Source organism: Leucoraja erinacea, chromosome 10 (genome assembly GCF_028641065.1).
Source record: "Leucoraja erinacea ecotype New England chromosome 10, Leri_hhj_1, whole genome shotgun sequence".
In the NCBI taxonomy this organism is placed as follows: Eukaryota; Metazoa; Chordata; class Chondrichthyes; order Rajiformes; family Rajidae; genus Leucoraja; species Leucoraja erinaceus.
The window spans coordinates 34,063,042-34,081,342 of NC_073386.1; the positions used below are offsets into that span (position 1 = coordinate 34,063,042).

At 41.3% G+C, this 18,301-nt stretch overlaps 1 protein-coding gene across 2 annotated transcripts in view; it reads left to right on the top strand.

Moving 5' to 3' along the window:
- LOC129701007 (DEP domain-containing protein 1B-like) overlaps nucleotides 1-18,301 on the top strand; it is a 40,257-nt gene that overhangs the window by 13,315 nt on the left and 8,641 nt on the right. For both annotated transcript variants that reach the window (XM_055641905.1, XM_055641906.1), the window contains 8 exons: nucleotides 4,509-4,630; nucleotides 6,513-6,643; nucleotides 8,459-8,506; nucleotides 9,899-10,039; nucleotides 10,366-11,400; nucleotides 11,796-11,968; nucleotides 14,356-14,532; nucleotides 14,647-14,832. In XM_055641905.1, the coding sequence (XP_055497880.1) occupies nucleotides 4,509-4,630; nucleotides 6,513-6,643; nucleotides 8,459-8,506; nucleotides 9,899-10,039; nucleotides 10,366-11,400; nucleotides 11,796-11,968; nucleotides 14,356-14,532; nucleotides 14,647-14,832 (2,013 nt within the window). The remainder of the gene's footprint in view (nucleotides 1-4,508; nucleotides 4,631-6,512; nucleotides 6,644-8,458; nucleotides 8,507-9,898; nucleotides 10,040-10,365; nucleotides 11,401-11,795; nucleotides 11,969-14,355; nucleotides 14,533-14,646; nucleotides 14,833-18,301) is intronic.

Consider the following 18,301-nt stretch of genomic DNA (forward strand, 5'->3'; position numbering starts at 1 on the left):
AAACTTACAAAATTCTTAAGGGGTTGGACAGGCTAGATGCAAGAAGATTGTTCCCGATGTTAGGGAAGTCCAGGACAAGGGGTCACAGCTTAAGGATAAGGGGGAAATCCTTTAAAACCGAGATGAGAAGAACTTTTTTCACACAGAGAGTGGTGAATCTCTGGAACTCTCTGCCACAGAGGGTAGTTGAGGCCAGTTCATTGGCTATATTTAAGATGGAGTTAGATGTGGCCCTTGTGGCTAAGGGGATCGGGGGGTATGGAGAGAAGGCAGGTACGGGATACTGAGTTGGATGATGCAGGCTCGAAGGGCCGAATGGCCTACTCCTGCACCTAATTTCTATGTTCTATGACACGAGGAAGCTAGAGAGGAAATTCCTGGAGCCCACGCGGAGTCGTGGACTGGAGGGAGGCTAATGTTGTGCCTCTATGCAAGAAGGCCGCAGGGAAAAGGCTGGGAACTACAAGCCAGTGAGCTTAACATCTGTGATTGGAAAATTACTCGAGTATTCTAAGGAATAGGATATACATGCACTTAGATGGACATAGGCTGATTAGGGTTAGTCAACATGGTTTTGTACATGGGAGGTACTGTCTCACAAATCTTGAGTTTTTGAAGATGTGGCCAAAAAGGTTGTTAAAGGCAGAGCTGCAGACAGTCAGTTATATAGGTAAGAAAAGAGGGGAGTATCGTGCTCTTGAATGTTGCCTTATTGTATTTCTTTGCATATGTCAATGAAGTAAATTAACTTCTCTGAACTAAACTAATTATTTTGTAAAGTAGTACAGTCATGATCGTAGAGGTCCTAATTCTTTAAGGAACGGGGATTCCCCTCTTCCATTATAGATGAGGCCCTCACTAGGGTCGTCTCGATATCCCGCAGCTCCGTTCGTTCTCGTTTCTCCCCCACCCCCCCCCCCCCCCCCCCCCATTCGTAACAGGGACAGAATTCCCCTTGTCCTTGCCTTCCACCCCATCAGCCGTTGCATACAGCACATATTCCTTCAACATTTTCGCAACTCCCTGGTCAACTCGCTCCTTCCCACCCAAACCACCTCCTCCCCAGGTACTTTCCCCAGCAACCGCAGGAGATGCAACACCTGTACCTCCCCCCTCGACTCCTTCCAAGGACCCCGACAGTCTTTTCTGGAGAGGCAGAGGTTCACTTGCACCTCCTCCAACTTCATCAACTGTATCTGCTGTTCCAGGTGTGGACTCCTATATATCGGCAAGACCAAACGCAGGCTCGGCACTTGTTTCGCTGAACACCTCCGTCTAAACATACCTGATCTCTCCTTTGCTAAACACTTTAACTCCCCCTCCCATTCCCACACTGACCTTTCTTTCCTGGGTCTTGTCCATTGTCAGAGGCCCAGCGCAAATTGGAGGAACAGGACCTCGTATTTCGCTTGGGCAGCTTGCATCCCATGGATTTTAGTAAGGCATTTGACAAGGTCCCCCATGGTAGGCTGCTCTGGAAGGTTAGATCCCATGGGATAAAAGGAGAAATAGCTGAATGGATATCAAATTGACTTCATGGAAGGATCCAACAGGTGATGATGAAAAGTTACTTTTCAGACTGGAAGCCTGTGACTAGTAGTGTGCCTCTGGGTTTGGTGCTGTACCCATTGCTGTTTGTCTTCTATATTAATGATTTGGATGAGCATGGTTCACAAGTTTGCAGATGACGCACAAATGAGTGGTATTGTAGATAGTGAAGATGGTTGTCAAATTACAGCAGGATATTGATCGGTAGGGAAGGTGGGCTGTGGAATGGTTGATGGAATTTAATACAGAGAAATGTGAGGTGGTTCATTTTGGGAGCAAACAGCGAGATCAGTGTGGAGATTACAAAAATCCTACGGCGGTTTGAGATCGAGAAGGAGGTGGTGCTGAGGCTCTTGAAGAGCATTTAGGCTGATATGTCCCCATGGCCTCATAGAATCTATCCCAGGTTATTGAGGGAGTCAAGAGCAGGGATTTGGCAAGGATTTTAGTTTCTTCTCGGGCCACTGGCGAGGTCCTGGAGGACTGAAGAGTGGCTAATCTTATTACTTTGTTTTAGAAAGGAAGCAGAGAGATTCCAGGGAAATATAGCCTGGTGTGCTTCATGTCAGTGGTAGAGAAACTACTGGGGAGAATTCTTTGAAATGGGATTTACTTCCATTTGGAAGAGAATGTACTAATTGGGGATAGGCAGTGCGGCTTTGTATGCATCAGGTTGTGTCCGGCTAACTTGATTGAGTTTATTCTGGAAGATGACAAAGGAGATTGATGAAGATTGGGTGGTGGATGTTGTTTGCGTGGATTTTGATAAGGTCCCTCATGGTAGGCTGATCCAGAAGATTAAGATGCACGGGATTTACGATGACGTGGTCATATGGATTGGAAACTGGCCAAGTCACAGAACGCAGATGATTGTAGGGAAAGGTAGATATTCTGGCTGGAGGTTTATGACCAGTGGTACTCTGCAGGAATCTGAGCTGGAACTTGTCGTATATGATCTCAATGTAGATGAGCTGGTTAGTTTGCTGATGACACCAAAATTGGAGGAGTTTCAGACAGTGAGAAAGGCTGTCAGAAGATACAGTGGGATATAGATCAGCTGCAGAAATGGGCGGAAAAATGGCAGATGGAGTATAACCCGAGCAAGCATGACATGTTGCACTTTGTAAGATTAAATATAAGGAACGATCATGCAGTTTGCAAGACCCTTAATAGCATTGACGTGCAGGGGGATTTTGAAGTTCATAGCCTTCTAAAGGTGGCAACATGAGTAGATAGTGTGGTAAAAAAGCCATATGGTATGCTTGCCCATTGCCAGGTGCAATGAATATGAGTCAAGAAACCATGGATAGAGCTCTATAGGACTTTGGTTAGGCCACATTTGGAGCATTGCATGCGGTTCTGGTAGCCTCATTGCACGAAAGATGTGGAAACTTTGGAGAAGGAGCTGAGGAAGTTTACCAGAATGCTGCCTGAATTGAGGAACCTGAGGGGAGACTTGATGAAAATACACAAAATTGAGTGGCAGTCAGAACTTTTTTCCCCAAAGAAGAAATGTTCAATAATGGACACCATAGTCATAAGTTGAAGGGGGGGAGAGTTTAATGAAAATGTTTGGGGTAAGTTTTTATTTTTACTGTGGATGGTGGGGGCCTGGAATGCATTGTCAGGAGTGGTGGGGGAGGCAAATACGATAGTGGTGTTTAAAAGGCTTTTAAATAGACAGATGGAAGTGCAGGGAATAAAGGATAGGGATCATGTGCAGGCAGAATAGATCAGTTCTGCTTGGCATCATGTTCAGCACAAACATTGTGCGCTGAAGGGCCCGTTCTTGTGCTGTATTGTTGTGTTCTATGTTTCCGACCTGCCCTTGATAAATACCAGTCATCTGATGATCTCTTTAAATTTGGGAAAATGTTATATATAAAAAATAATATGTTGTTCATAACGTGAGGATTTGTGTACAGGAGTAAAGAGGTCTTTCTGCAGTTGTACAGGGTCCTGGTGAGACCACATCTGGAGTATTGTGTGCAGTTTCGGTCTCCTAATTTGAGGAAGGACATCCTTGCTATTGAGGCAGTGTAGCATAGGTTCACAAGGTTAAACCCTGTGATGGCGGGACTGTCATTCGAGGAAAGATTGGCATCTTAACTACCCAAGCTAGTTAAGATGCTGCTTGATGATTGCTATAAACCATTTTCTGCTGTAGTTTGGTTTTCTTCCTGTTTGGGTTTGAGAAGTAAACATCTATGTATCATCAATATTACTAAGTCTGATCTTGACTACTTCCTGTTTTGTATATTGATTTTAGAAAAAACGCTGCCACTTACGGCTGTGATTTTTGGCCATCTTACTCGGAGTCCCCCTCCGCTGCGCAGGTCATGAGGATTTTTCCCATCGATTAAAAATAAGAGTTATTAGTGTTTAAAAAATGTTGAGATTCTCTTTCCTGAAGGCCACGTCCCTTCTGGAGGGACTATAAAACCCGGAAGTGTTGAGTGCCACAATCAGTCTCTGAAAGATGTGGGGAGCGAGAGGGTCATGTCTCTCAGTCTGAGCTGTGAATAACACTGAGCACATGTCTACTAAACTGCGAGTGGTTTTACTGACCTGTCAGTGCCCTTAATGTGGTTTGAAAATATAGTTTGGAAATGCTAAAGCTGTGTTGCCTTTGGTTTGGAAATGGTAAAGCTGTGTAGCCTTTGGTTTGGAAATGCTAAAGCTGTGCAGTCTAAGAATCCATTCGGCCCACAATGTCCATACTAGCCCTCTGGAAACCAGTCCCTTCTGCCCACAACACCCATACTAGTGCTCCAGATAGGCTCCCTCCCCCCCCGCCACTGGCCACCAATATTGGAATTGGTGGGGAGGTGGAATATTGCGTTGGGGGACCAGCCCTCCCACTTAGTCTAGTTTAGTCTAATTTACCATGTGCTTTTTGTTTTTACGAAATAACTAGTTGTTATACAAATTTAAAACTTAAACTGTTTATTTGTTGCAAGGTAAATACCGCGGAATTGGATCAGGAGGTTCCAATGGTCACTTCTGATGAACACTTGATGCATGTCAGACCAGTAACTCAAAGTGACATTGAAGAAGCTTGGAGAGAAGTTGTTCTTAATCAGTAAGTCATGATGCAATAAAGCAGACAAAACCTAAAATTACAGTCCACTGTGAAATATCTGAAAAGGGATTCTTCATGGTTATGGATACACAAGCTGCTGGAATATTGAGCAAAATATAAAGTACTGGAGGAACAGCAAATCTAGAAGTATCATGATTCAGTCTCAATAAGGCTCCCTTAATGTTGTCTATCCATTCCCTCCCCGGTGCTGCCTGACCCGCTGATTTGCTTCAGCACTTTTTTTGGCTTCCTTCAGCGTTTTGTGCTTCATGGTTATTATTAACTAAAATTGGACCAATACATCTATCAAATATAATTATTTAATCCATTTTATTTGGAGCCGAAGCTTTGCTTTTAGTAATTTATATTAGCTTATTCTCCATGGTTTGCCATATCTAATTTTGCAGCAATTGTACAATGAAATATGTATACTCTTAAGCTTTATGTAAACCACTTATTTTTCCCCATATAAGCTCGCAGAAAAGTCCTAGCCAAGTTTATAATGGCATCCTTTAATACTGCAACAGGTGTTGGTTGGGGGGGGGGGAGGTTTTGTGTTTTCATTTGGAATTATTCCATTCTAGTTTTCTGCATTTTGCCCCTTTTTATTGACACCAATGCTATTTGCTCTTAAACATTTAATCTTGGAGCAATGTTATGGAAATTCCAGTCAAGTGCTTTAAAGTTTCTAGCTAGAATTGCAAATCTACCTTTGCACCTTTGCGGTTATGACAGCTAACTGGCTAAACATTAACCCCCACCCGCTTTCTCCCTCGCACCTTCCTACTTCCCCTGTGCCCCACCTGGACTCCCACCTAAATCTCCCCTCCATGCACACACCCCTCCCCCTCCTACCACTAACTGCAGAGTTACTCCAACACTTTGTGTCCTTTTGTGTATTAACCACTGCTGCAGTTCTTTATTTCTACTATAGAAATATTGACTGTTGTCTGTCAGGTGTTTTATGCAGTTGCTGCAGATTGGAAGATAACAACTTTAATCCCACTGCTCGAAAGAAGGAAGAGAGAAAAACAAGGAACTACAGAGTAGTAGGCTTGATATCAATAGTAGCAAGAATAGTCAAACATGGCAATGGAACATTGAGCAAGTCATTCCTGATGAAAGTGCTCAACTTAAAATCCCAACCATCCCCTTGAGTTTTTCAAGTTGTTTTTTGCTCCAGTTTCCAGCATCTTCAGTCTTTTGTCTCTCCTTTGGGCAAGTCAACTTGGAGTAATGAATAGGAGATAATATTTAAAATCTATTTTGAGATTGTAAGTAGCAAAGAGAATATAACAATGATGATATCTGGGATGGTGCAGAGGGTGTATTATGAAAGACCTTGAGTAGGTTGAGCATATTTTCTGGGTTTTTTTAAAATAGAATAGATGGATTTTTCAATATTTAGGGTAGGTAGAAAGGGATTGGGAGTTAATAGTGCTGACTATCAGCCATCATGTCTCATTTGTGTACCGAATTTAGGATATTGAGGATAATTGATGATCTGTTGCAAATAACCTTTGAACCAATGCTCCCCAAAATTTATTTTCCTTTTTTTATACTCCAAGACCAATCATGAGAATTCTTGCTCTGTAGTCCTGTGTACATTGTATTAAGGAGTGTATCTCGTGCACATTTTTTATCTGTAAGTATCCGTGAGACTGAAGTATTGAAAGATTTTATAGATTGAAAAAATTCAAACTTATGACGAGTGCTTGAATTAATCAGACTTTGAATTCAAACAAAAAGCAATTAAACTTAATTCTCGTCTATGCTACTCTCACTAATGGATTTAATGAACCAACTGTAGCTCATTCATGTACTTGTGATAGTTGTTAGAATTCCTGATCCAATTTCTGTACTGCAATGTTTTTTGTTTCAGCCTGCAGAAGATATTAGGCTTGGCTTCATTGGATGATGTGTTGGATTTCTCACAAGTCGTTGCTCAGAATATTGTATGCAATGTATGTAACATCAGCAAACACGGGGTTGTTATATTACCAGACAAATCAGGTGAGTCTACTTTCGATTTAGGTTTCTAATGTCATGTGTTACATCCAGAGGATGGCGCGGACCATTTGTAATAAAAAGCTATTGCTTAGTATTTATACAGCAAGCACTAAACTGTCTGGTTTCCCACTTTTTCTAAATATACTTCTAAAATACCTTGGAATTTTTCATTAATCTTATCTGACTATGATATTTTGTGGTCCTACTTGGCCCTCTTAATTTTTTTTTTGTATCCTCCCACACACTCTCTGCTCCTGAAGCGCCTTGTCTATTTTCAGTATTCTATATCCAACATAACCTGCCTTTTTTTTTAGTAAAACCTTAAGGGCCTGTGCCACCAGCATGCGATTGCATGCGTCTAGCGCGACCAAACGTGGTCGCCTGAGTCATACGGCCTCGCGGGCCCGGTCCCAATTCGAAACGCGGAGGCGTATGGAGTTGAGCGGGGCTGGTCCCGACATCGTACTCACCAATCAGCTGGGCAGGAGGCGGGCCGACTGAATTTGGACGTCGGGCGGTGACGTCATCGTGCAACGGCACGCCGGGCGGTGATGCCATCGTGCAACGACACGTTTTAGGCATACGCCGTCAAGACTCTGCGTACGCCCTCAATGCGCCTGCGGGCCGACAAGCCGTTGATGCGCAGGATTTTCGGACAGTGCAAGATTTTTGGAGCCCCGCGCGATGTCGGGACCAGCCCCGCACAACTCCATATGCCTCCGCCGATCGAAGTGGGAATGGCCCCGCGAGGCCGTACGCCTCAAGCGACCACGTTTGGTCGCGCTAGTCGCATGCCATGCTGGTGGGACAGGCCCTTTAATTCCCTCAGCATCCAGGGTTCCCTAAGCTTGACATCCTTCCTTTCATCGATGCATGTTGGCCCTGAATTCATTATTTAACTTTGAATTGGACGTGTTGTATTGTTCACTTGTTTGAATTTGGAAATTTACATAAAATGGCAATGTTACAATGCAATTTTTATAACGTTTATAAATATTTACTAACTTTTAAGTAGATTTTTCACACTTTTGGTAATTACTCGGGTGTCCAAAAATATATAAAGTGACAAAAAGCATTGTTCATGGAGCTAGCCCAACTCTGCTATACTGACTAAGATGCCCCATTTAAACTGGTCCCCTTTTACTTGTGGTTGGCCCACATCCCTCTCAACTTTTCCTATCCAAGTACCAGTCCAAATGTCTTTTATGTTATTGTACCTGCCTCAATTACTTCCTCTGGCAGCTCTCTCTATATACCCACACCCTCTATGTGAAAAAAGTTGACTTGTGTTCCAATTAAATCTTTCCCCTCTCACTGTAGACCAATGCCCACTAGTTGTTGATTTCCCTATCCGTGAAAAGGGCATTCACCCTATCTATTTACCCCAATTTTATGAATCTCTACAAGATCACACCTTAACCATCCGCCCTCCAAAGAATAAAGTCCTAGCCTTCCCAACTTCGCCCTTTAGCTCAGACCATTGGATCCTGGCAACATTCCTGGCTCTACAGTTTTTCCAACATGTTGTCTTTCATTAACTTGATACTCCAAGTGTGGCCCACCTATGTCTTTTACAATTAGTTTGTGCATTTAATAGTGAATTTCAGTGAATTTTCTACTGTAAGAGTAATTTCTATCGTGAAGAATTTAGAATAATGATATACCATTGCTACCTGTTTTTCTCCACTGATTTAGGGCATTTGTGGACTCAATTTTAGCAAATTACAAATTGTATTTAGAGTGTTGGTATGCCAGTCTGCAGTGGGTAATTAACGTCAAAATGTTGTATATGTTCTTAAATGCCTTTTTTTGTTGCAGAAGATCTACCTCATTGGGTCCTGTCTGCTATGAAGTGCCTAGCAAATTGTAAGTCAATAATCTGCAAAAAGGATTAATGGCAATAACTTATCAGAATTGGTACAAAGTTGTTCTTTCTAGCAATTAAAAATGTGCGATTTTGATGAATATTAGAAGGTGGGAAGTGGATAGTAAACAAATGTGTGATGGGAAGGATAAGAAAGGTTGATAGCTGGTAAGATGAGAACAAGGACAGTGAATGTATGAAATTATTTTCTTACTGTAAAGGAGATAAGATGTGTTGGTGGAGTATATGTGCGTAAGCAAGAGCATAATGATAAGGAAATGGGGAAGACCAATTGCAATGGTGGTAAGTTGATATTGTCAAGGGGGAAGATTGTAGCACAGAATATTAAGAGGGTAGTCTCGTGTAGAGAAGGAAAGATAACTGGTGGATCAGCCAAATGAGGATGGTGCGGACAGAAAGCCATTGTGTATGGATATGGATGTGTGTGAGAAGGATAATTGAGTGCGACCTGAGGGTTTATGTAGAGGGGGAAAAATGGAAAGGTAGTCTGTCGAAGATGACATGGAATTGAGAGAAAAACATTGAAGACAATAGTTCTTGAGAATGTTGAAATGTTCTTGTTGGGGTAATTAAGGTGAAGTAAAAAATTGCACCCTTTGCTTGGGGTCTTTAATTCGATTTTCCTGAATGTCCAATCTTGGCAAAGCTATGAAGATTAGATACTCTTCATCTATTCCATTCATCATACCATCAGAATGAATATTAAAAGGTGCTTATCAAACATGTTTTGGAGAATGTTCTGCACCTTAGTATCCGGATACAATATGAAATTGTGCTGAAATGAAATTTAGATATAATCTGATTTATATGATAATAGTTTCAATGAAACATCTGACATTTTGATCTGAAGAGACGAGGCTGGAGTAACTCAGCTGGTCAGGCAGCATCTCTGGAGAAAAGGAATAGGTGATGTTTCTGTTCAAAACCCTTCATCAGACTGAGTCTGGGGAAAGGGGAATGAGAGATATAGATGGTACTTAGAGGAAATTAATTGAAGATATGCAAAAAGCAATGATGGTCAAGGAAATGTGGGGCACACTAGGCCATTGTTGGCTATGAAATAAGTGTTAACGAGTTATACAGACAGTAACTCAACAGGACGACAGTAACACTGGTATGAAGACTAGTGTGAGGGTGCGATGGAGAGAGGGATGCAAGGGTCATGAAGTTGAATAAATTAATATTTTTTGATGAATATTGTTTAATTGGGAAATTTACTTGTCCATTTTATTATTAGAAATTTGACTTTTTCGAAGTTGATTTCCATTTCCAATTTATTTATTTTTTTGGATCCTAGGAACTATTTTGACCTTGTTAATTCCTGTGCAATGTTGTATTAATGCTTTCTGTTGCTATTTATGACTTTAATTTAGGGCCCCGTCACAATGACCTGAATCAGGCAACTTACCCAGGTTTTGAGCGAGATGTATTTAAAACGGTTGCGGATTATTTTCTAAATCTTCCAGAACCACTACTTACATTTGAACATTATGAACTCTTTGTGAATATACTAGGTAGGTACTTGAAAACAAAAATAATCAACACACTCAAACAGACTGTAACACTGATGGTTATGCTACTGATATATGTCTCCTTATTGTGGCTAGCTAAAATTTCATTAGTATACAATTAATTTAATGATTTTGCAAATGCCTTTGAGATGTATTTTGAATGTTATAGCCGTTTGTACATGTTCCTCTCACATTTTTTTTCAACCTCCTGTGCTTTTAATGTTCCTAATGCATTTTGCAATGTTCATGCATTTTGTTGTCTTTGCTGCACTCTTACTGCTTAGTGTTTTTTTGCACTTTGTATTAAATCACTTTTGGTTTTCTGCTAGTTTTGTGTGGCTATATCATGATCTCCAATAAACAACAAGGAAAGCGCAAGATCTTGGATGAACTTGGCTGTCCACAGCCAGCAAAATCACAGTACCTGAACAGCCATAAAAACTCTTTCAAATCAACAGAGTGTCTGTTACTCAGCTTAATTCGCAAAGACATTTCAGAAAAACCAACACAGCAACAGAAGGAAATCGGTATTACTGAGCATAAACTATTTCGAAATGAGCATTACCTTCAAAAAGGATGTGCTAGACGTCTAAACCAACATGCAAAAACCTATAAGGAAACTGATATCGAGGACCAGCTATTAGGAGGAAGCTGTCAAAACCTATCTCATTTAAAAAATGATCACATACAACGCTGTCCAATCATGTCAAGACACTACTCAGTAGGGCACATTGCAAGTGGAGAAAAACTACACCAGCCACTGAGCCATGTTGACCTGAATGTGGAAAGGCAACAAAATAATACTGAGCCGCATCATAATCAGAGCATCCAGACCCTCATTAGTGGTAGACCTAAATCAGAATCATTGTCAAATCTTTATCTGGAAAGTGCGAAACAACAAATTTCCAATTATACGTCCAAGTGTAACTCGGTATTGACTTTGGCTGAATCCAGAAATGAACCTTGGACTAATTATACAAATCAAGAATTGCTCAATGGAAAATCAACCAATTCAATCAACCAAAAATCAGTTCAGGGACATGATCAACAGAATCAAGATTTGCAGTTTGGAAGATTGCATTTTATGAATGCTAATTGTCACAAATTAAATACAGCAAGTAACTGTAAAATATCCAAAGATGTGGGCAGCTGTTTTAATATAAATGCTCCAATTGCTGAAGTTACCATGAAACCCTATTGTTCGCCTCAGCTAGGATTAAGACAACCAAACACATTTAGTTTGGCTAACACAGAGGGAACAGAACATCTAACTTCAGATGGAGCTATGTTTCAGTGTTACAAATGTACTGTGGATGGATCTGAAAATCACTCTTCAAAAGGTTGCCACTCAACCTCTGCACAAAGTAAGGTTAAAGCTTGATACTGCATGCATTGCTTGTTATGTTTTTGAGCTTCTGTTTTTTGTCATGTCCTTTCAAACGTCAAATATTAAGGAAGTTGTGCATTTTCAATATGGCAAATGGATATTTAACACAATTCCCTGATGCTGACAGCAAAAATGGACATGTTACCCATAATCTCTTGTAATCAATGTATGTGGGCTGAGTAAACGGATTTAATATTTGCAGTTGAATACTGTGATAATTATTGTTAAAATATATTTTCCAATATGTGCATTAAATCAGCATGTTAAAATATTCAAATTTAAGGGTTTTAAATAATTATCTGTACCTTTATGAGTAATATTTCAATTAAATGAGAATCGGGAAGAATAAATTGATTCCATCCAATATCACAGGTTTACTGCAACCACATCTGCAGCAGGTTGCTATAGAAGCTCTTCAAGTATGTTGCCTCCTTTTGCCTCCACCCAATCGTAGAAAACTGCAACTACTTATGCGCATGATATCTCGTATTAGTCAGAATGGTGATATGCCACAGCTTCATGATGCAATGGGAACAAGGATGTTGGTAAGTGGCTACTTCTCAAATAAATGTTGTGGTACTAAGCTGAATTTAACTAAATTGTAAAGCTTCAAACAGGCAGTAACTTGAAAAAAAAAACAATGCTTTCTACTCATGGAAGGAAATCATACACACCCAGTTTGACGTTGATGATTTGTAGATCAGACTCAGCCAACCGTTAATAAAGTTACTTCTGTTAATATTTAATTGCAGTTGCCACTGTACTCACAGAAACAGTAGCCCCATTTGTACCATTATGATTACCTTTTTCTCTTGCACTAGCCACATTTCTGACTATTGTGCCCAATTACTAGATTATTGCTACATTTGATTCTGTGGGAATTGAAATCACCTGCTTCTTTTAAGTTTCTTCCATATTATGGAAAATTGAGAGAACTCTTCTTTAAAAAGAAGGGTCTGAAGAAGGGTCTTGACCCGAAACGTTGCCTATTTCCTTTGCTCCATAGATGCTGCCTCACCCGTTGAGTTTCTCCAACATTTGTCTACCTTTGAGGTAACTTGTAATCCCTTTTTCCGGTTAGTGTTTTTATTTTTGGCTCTTGTAAGGTTGAATCTTTGGATACATTCTGCTGATGAGTATGCCTTGAGCTTTTGAATTCTGTATTCGTAAGGGGTAATGTAAGAAGAAACTAGTGATTATAACGTGAGAAATGTTCTTTTCAATGGGTCATGCCTTACAACATCCTGTAAATTAACATTTTACTGGTTAAAATCTTATCTTGACTAGATAGGAAAGTGCACTTTTTTCATTTGAGGACATTTTCTCTCCATTGAAGATGTACTTGATGTGTATGAATCTCGCATAACAAATGCCATCGTACATCAGATTTATTTTAAAAGCTATTTGTAATGAAATCTAAATTCTAAAAGATAATAGTTGGCCCTTATCACTTATAGTTTCTGTCCACTAATCATACAAAAAAGTTAATCCCCAATGAAAAGACGTAAATTTCCCATCCCCACCAAAAGCAAAGAAATGTGTTTTAACACTGGATTTGAAGATGGACGGAGGGGGCCTGATGACCCAGGGTGTTCCAGAGCGCGCGGAGCAGCAACATCACCCCTATCCGATGTTCTCGAGAGATGGACTGCCTGGGTGGAGCAGCTGCCGCTGAGAGATTTGCTATCCAAAATGAACAAAGTGCACCGGGAGCCAGTTGGTCCTTTTTTCGTGTATTAACCAGCAACTGGAGACGAGCCAGTGCAGCAACTTCCTTTTCCAGCCTAGATGTAATAAAGGCATGGATTACTTTTCAAAATTTGTAGAATGGGCTTACCTTCGCCAGCTTGGAAAGAAGCTTCTGTGAAAGCTTGTCCATAGTAGTATAGGATAAAGAACTAGTGTATTTACAAAGTTATTTTTCAAGTTGGCCCTTATCACTGGTGTTACATTTCTAATCTAAACAAACAACGGCCTAAAACATCACCTAATCCTGTAGGGTGTATTAACCAGCATGTGCAGTTTATTTGTAGGTTAATTGGCTTCTGTAAATTGTCCATAGAGTATAGGATAGAACTAGTGTATGGGTGATCACTGGTGTTACATTTCTAATCTAAACTAAATTAATCCTGTAGGGCTGTTTTTATTCCTCAAGTTTCACCAGTGCTGCATCCAGGAGTAAAATATTTTGCATTTCATTTGATTTGTATAAATGGAATGTAGGCAAGACTTGCGATCATTCTCTTCACTAATTGGCCTAATAATTTCCCGTCAGAATTCATGTAAACTTTGTCCCATTACCACAACGGGGTCTAGTAGTCCACTGATTTGATTGGCATCTATGAAGAACTACCATTTGAGTGATGCAGAGGTGAGCTGTATTGCGATATTGGAATGTTATTCTGCCTACGGAATGGAAAAGAACTGTGGGAGGGCGCTATCCTCTTGGGAGAGGGTTGGTCGGGTTCGGACTTTGTTCCTTGTACTGCAGGAAGCTGAGGTCTGATCTTGGAACTTAGAAAAACATGAATGGAATAGATTGATGAATGCACAGTCTTTTTCACAGGGTAGGGGAATCAAGATCTATCTGGCATCCGTTTAAGGAAAATGTGGGTAAGGTTTTTATAGAAACTCAAAGGACAAAATTTTCTCACGGTGTTTGGATATATGGAAATAACTGTCAAAGGACTATTTGCGGCAGGTACGATAACAACAATTAAGACACCTGGAGAGGAACAAGGATAGGAAAGTTTCAGACAGATATGGGGCAAACACTAGCAAATGTGAATAGCTTAGATGGGGCATTTTGTTAGGCAAAGACTAGTTGGGCCGAAGGGCTAGTTTCTCTGCTGTATGACTGAAGAGGAAAAATAAAAAATGAAAGAGCAGAATTTGTGTCTTATTTCTTCACTGTTAATGTTTCACTTTACAGATGGTTCACACTTTTTCACATTGTATATTACGTTCCAAGAAAGATGATGATCTTAATGAACTACTAGGTACACGGCTTGTTTCTTTTATACTGGATCACCATCAAGAGATTCTGCAAGTACCATCTTACCTGCAGAATGCTGTGGAAGATCACATCAATCATCTCCAAAAAGTTCAGGTATGCTATATGTGTAGCAAATAAATTATTTTGAAACATGGCAACAATTCAATATCTGTTTAAACTGAATGTAATATAAAAGTGCATTATTAATTTATTTTCATTCCATTTCAGATTAGGTATCCATACACAGACATAAATTCTCCAGCCCCAATGTATACATTCTGCCAACAGATAAGCAGTAAAGAATTTGAAGAGCAAAAGGTTACTGTATCTGAGTTTGCCATAACTGAGTTATTGGAAAATATTGTGCAAGACAAGATATTATCAGTTAAAGACAAGAAGAAAAAACTTAAACAAGTAAGCAAATGAAGTACTTTTTAAGCTGTCTTTTCATTAGGAAATGGAGGGCTGGGCAGAAATAATTGCACCAATAGGGACCAACTTGAAAAATGACAGCGAGCTGTTTTTCGTCTTGCAGATAAAGGCACTTATCTGGTGTATTTATCTGGGACCTGGACTTCCTGGCACCGGCTTGCAGCTTGAGGCTTCTCACAGAAAAAGGCCACAGGCCCTGCAGATGCTTTATTTTAGCTCCATTTTGGCCAGGATTTACAGAAGCAGACGGGATCCATAATATGCCTTCCAATCATGCCTGATGAGGAAGCACCTTGCCACAATTGGGGCAAGATGTGCTGCAACAGCATTCATTCCTCCTTCAGAAGCCAATTGTAATGGTTACAGGTTGAACGCCTTCGTATGGTAAACCAAATAGTGAAATACCATTGCAGGTGCTTTGTCTTACTCTTGAAATTACAGGATTCATGCTGGGATGGGTAACCAATGATGGCACAGAAAAATGTCAGTATATTGCCATTAGAGTGAATGGCAAGGTTGGCAGTGGTAGGATAGCTGTCCTCAAAGCACTTCTCAGTGAACACCGATGCAAAGTACTCGTTTAGTATCTCAACTACATCCTCTGACTCCAAGCATAGATTCTTTCCTTTATCTGTAACCTTCTCCCTGGTCACCCTCATGGTTTTTAATGTACTTATAAAAAGCATTGCAATTTTCCTTAATCAGACTCGCCAATGACATTTCATGGCCCATTTTGACCCTTCCAGTTGTCTGCTTGAGTTTGTTCCTATTGCTTTATATTCATCCATCTTAAACCTGACATCCGCTTCTTTTTTTCTTCCTTACCAAGTTTACAACTTCCTTGGGCATCCATGGTTCCATTAACTGCAGTCCTTAAAGGGCTTTCTCACGGTGCGACCTGACCCAAGACTTAACAAGAGTTTAACATCGTGGGAACCTCCTGCGATAACAGTACGGCATTCGTGGACCACCGAGGACCTCCGTGGCGCTAACGGCAGGTAGTCGTGGAATTTTGTAAGGTCGGGAGAAAATTCAAACATTTTTTAATTTCTCCAAGAGTGACGAGCACTTTGTGGTGAGCGTTGCAACATTGTATGAACGCAGATGCCAGTGCGATATCCGTAATGACTTGCGGGTACCGTGGGAACTCCTGCGAACGGTAAGCCCGGAAGCTTGACAGAGGGGACATAAGGTGAGTAAAAAAGGTGGTCTCAATATCGCCAATGGACCATGTGTCCATCGAGGACGTCCCACCTAATTGCCATTGTTTGAGAATCTTTTTCACAGTAAGACTTGCAGAGATGCCTCTCAGAAAAGCGCAAAGAAAGGGGTCAAAGAAAGTCAGAAAGTTTTTAGCCATGCAGGTAAATGAGGAGGAGACTCAGCAAGAGAGACAGATGGAGAGGCAAGAGGAGATGCCAGAGATACCACTGCCTGTGGGCTCCTTGGAGCAGGGAGAGGGTGATCAAGGTGGATTTGAGATTGCCTCCCCAGTAGCTGTTGCCTCCCCAATAGCCTCAGCAGCCGATAACATAAAGGGAAGATGGCAGAAGGTAAGGCCATATAACTTCAACAGGGAACAAGAGGGGGAACTGGTGGAGTGGTACCAATGCAATGAGATTCTCTATGACAAATCCAGAGAGGATTATAGAAATAGGGAGAGAAAGTGCAACCTGCTGGAGACGAAGGCTGCGGAGTATCCCGGGTGCTCATGTGAGTATCTATAACAATATTAGTTTATGTACAGGAGAACAATTTAATATTATCCATGATTTAAAAACATACAATGCTACAGATGTAAAAGTGCTGTTTTTGCAGTTACCTTTAATTTATCTTATATGTCTGTCTGTTCCCTGCAGCTGCAATGTAAAAGTAGTGGCAGACAGCTTTTACACTCTCTTTGTTTGAAGTAGGAATCATGTCTCTAAGAGCCATAAAATAAATTATGCATGAGGGCAGGCAATTTTCACTGCCTTCGTCTCCAGCAGGTTGCGCTTCCTCTCCCTATTTCTATAATCCTCTCTGGATTTGTCATTGAGAATCTCATTGCATTGGTACCACTCCACCAGTTCCCCCTCTTGTTCCCTGTTGAAGTTATATGGCCTTACCTTCTGCCATCTTCCCTTTATGTTATCATCTGCTGAGGCTATTGGGGAGGCAACAGCTACTGGGGAGGCAATCTCAAATCCACCTTGATCACCCTCTCCCTGCTCCAAGGAGCCCACAGGCAGTGGTATCTCTGGCATCTCCTCTTGCCTCTCCACCTGTCTCTCTTGCTGAGTCTCCTCCTCATTTACCTGCATGGCTAAAAACTTTCTGACTTTCTTTGACCCTTTTCTTTGCGCTTTTCTGAGAGGCATCTCTGCAAGTCTTACTGTGAAAAAGATTCTCAAACAATGACAATTAGGTGGGACGTCCTCGATGGACACATGGTCCATTGGCGATATTGAGACCACCTTTTTTACTCGCCTTATGTCCCCTCTGTCAAGCTTCCGGGCTTACTGTTCGCAGGAGTTCCCACGGTACCCGCAAGAGTCATTACGGATATCGCACGGATATCGCACTGGCATCTGTGTTCATACAATGTTGCAACGCTCACCACAATGTGCTCAAGTCACTCTTGGAGAAATTCAAAAATGTTTGAATTTGCTCCCGACCTTACAAAGTTCCACGACTACCTGCCGTTAGCGCCATGGAGGTCCTCGGTGGTCCACGAATGCCGTACTGTTATCGCAGGAGGTTCCCACGATGTTAAACTCTTGTTAAGTCTTGGGTCAGGTCGCACTGTGAGAAAGCCCTATTAGCCCTCCTCCTTGGGTAACCATTGAACGACTCAATGCAAATTACGCTGTTAACCTCAATTCAGTACATCCCCCTGGCCCATTGTTTTCCAGCCTTTCCCTTTTAGAAGAGCTGAATAGTATGTGGAGGATAAAGACCAGCAAAAACGACTGCAATTGTGATTTTGAAGGGTGCTTTTAAAGGAATGCCCCCCCACCTATCCGGACCTGTTTATTCTAGAACTGAGCTAGTTTGCAATTCTATCATGCTGCTTTTCTGGGTAGATTAGGTTGATGCTCTGAACATGCTCATCTGGAGACCTTGTCCAGCTCATAGGGGTGGCACAGCAGTGGAGATGCTGCTTTAGTGCCAGACACCCTGGTTCGATCCTGACTAGGTGCTGTCTAGATGGAGTAAGTATGTTCCCCCTGAGACTGCGTGGGTTTTCTCTGGGTGTTCAGTTTCACCTTGCATTCCAAAGACATGCAGATTTGTAGATTACTTGGCTTCTGTAATATTTTTTTTCCCCTAGGATGTGGGGTGGAACTAGTGCATAGGTGGTTGGCGTGGACTCGGTGGGCCAAAAGGGCCTGTTTTCACTATCTCTATATTGCTAAACAAAACTAAATCTCTATAACCCTCCATTTGTCCTCATTGCCATGCCCTAATT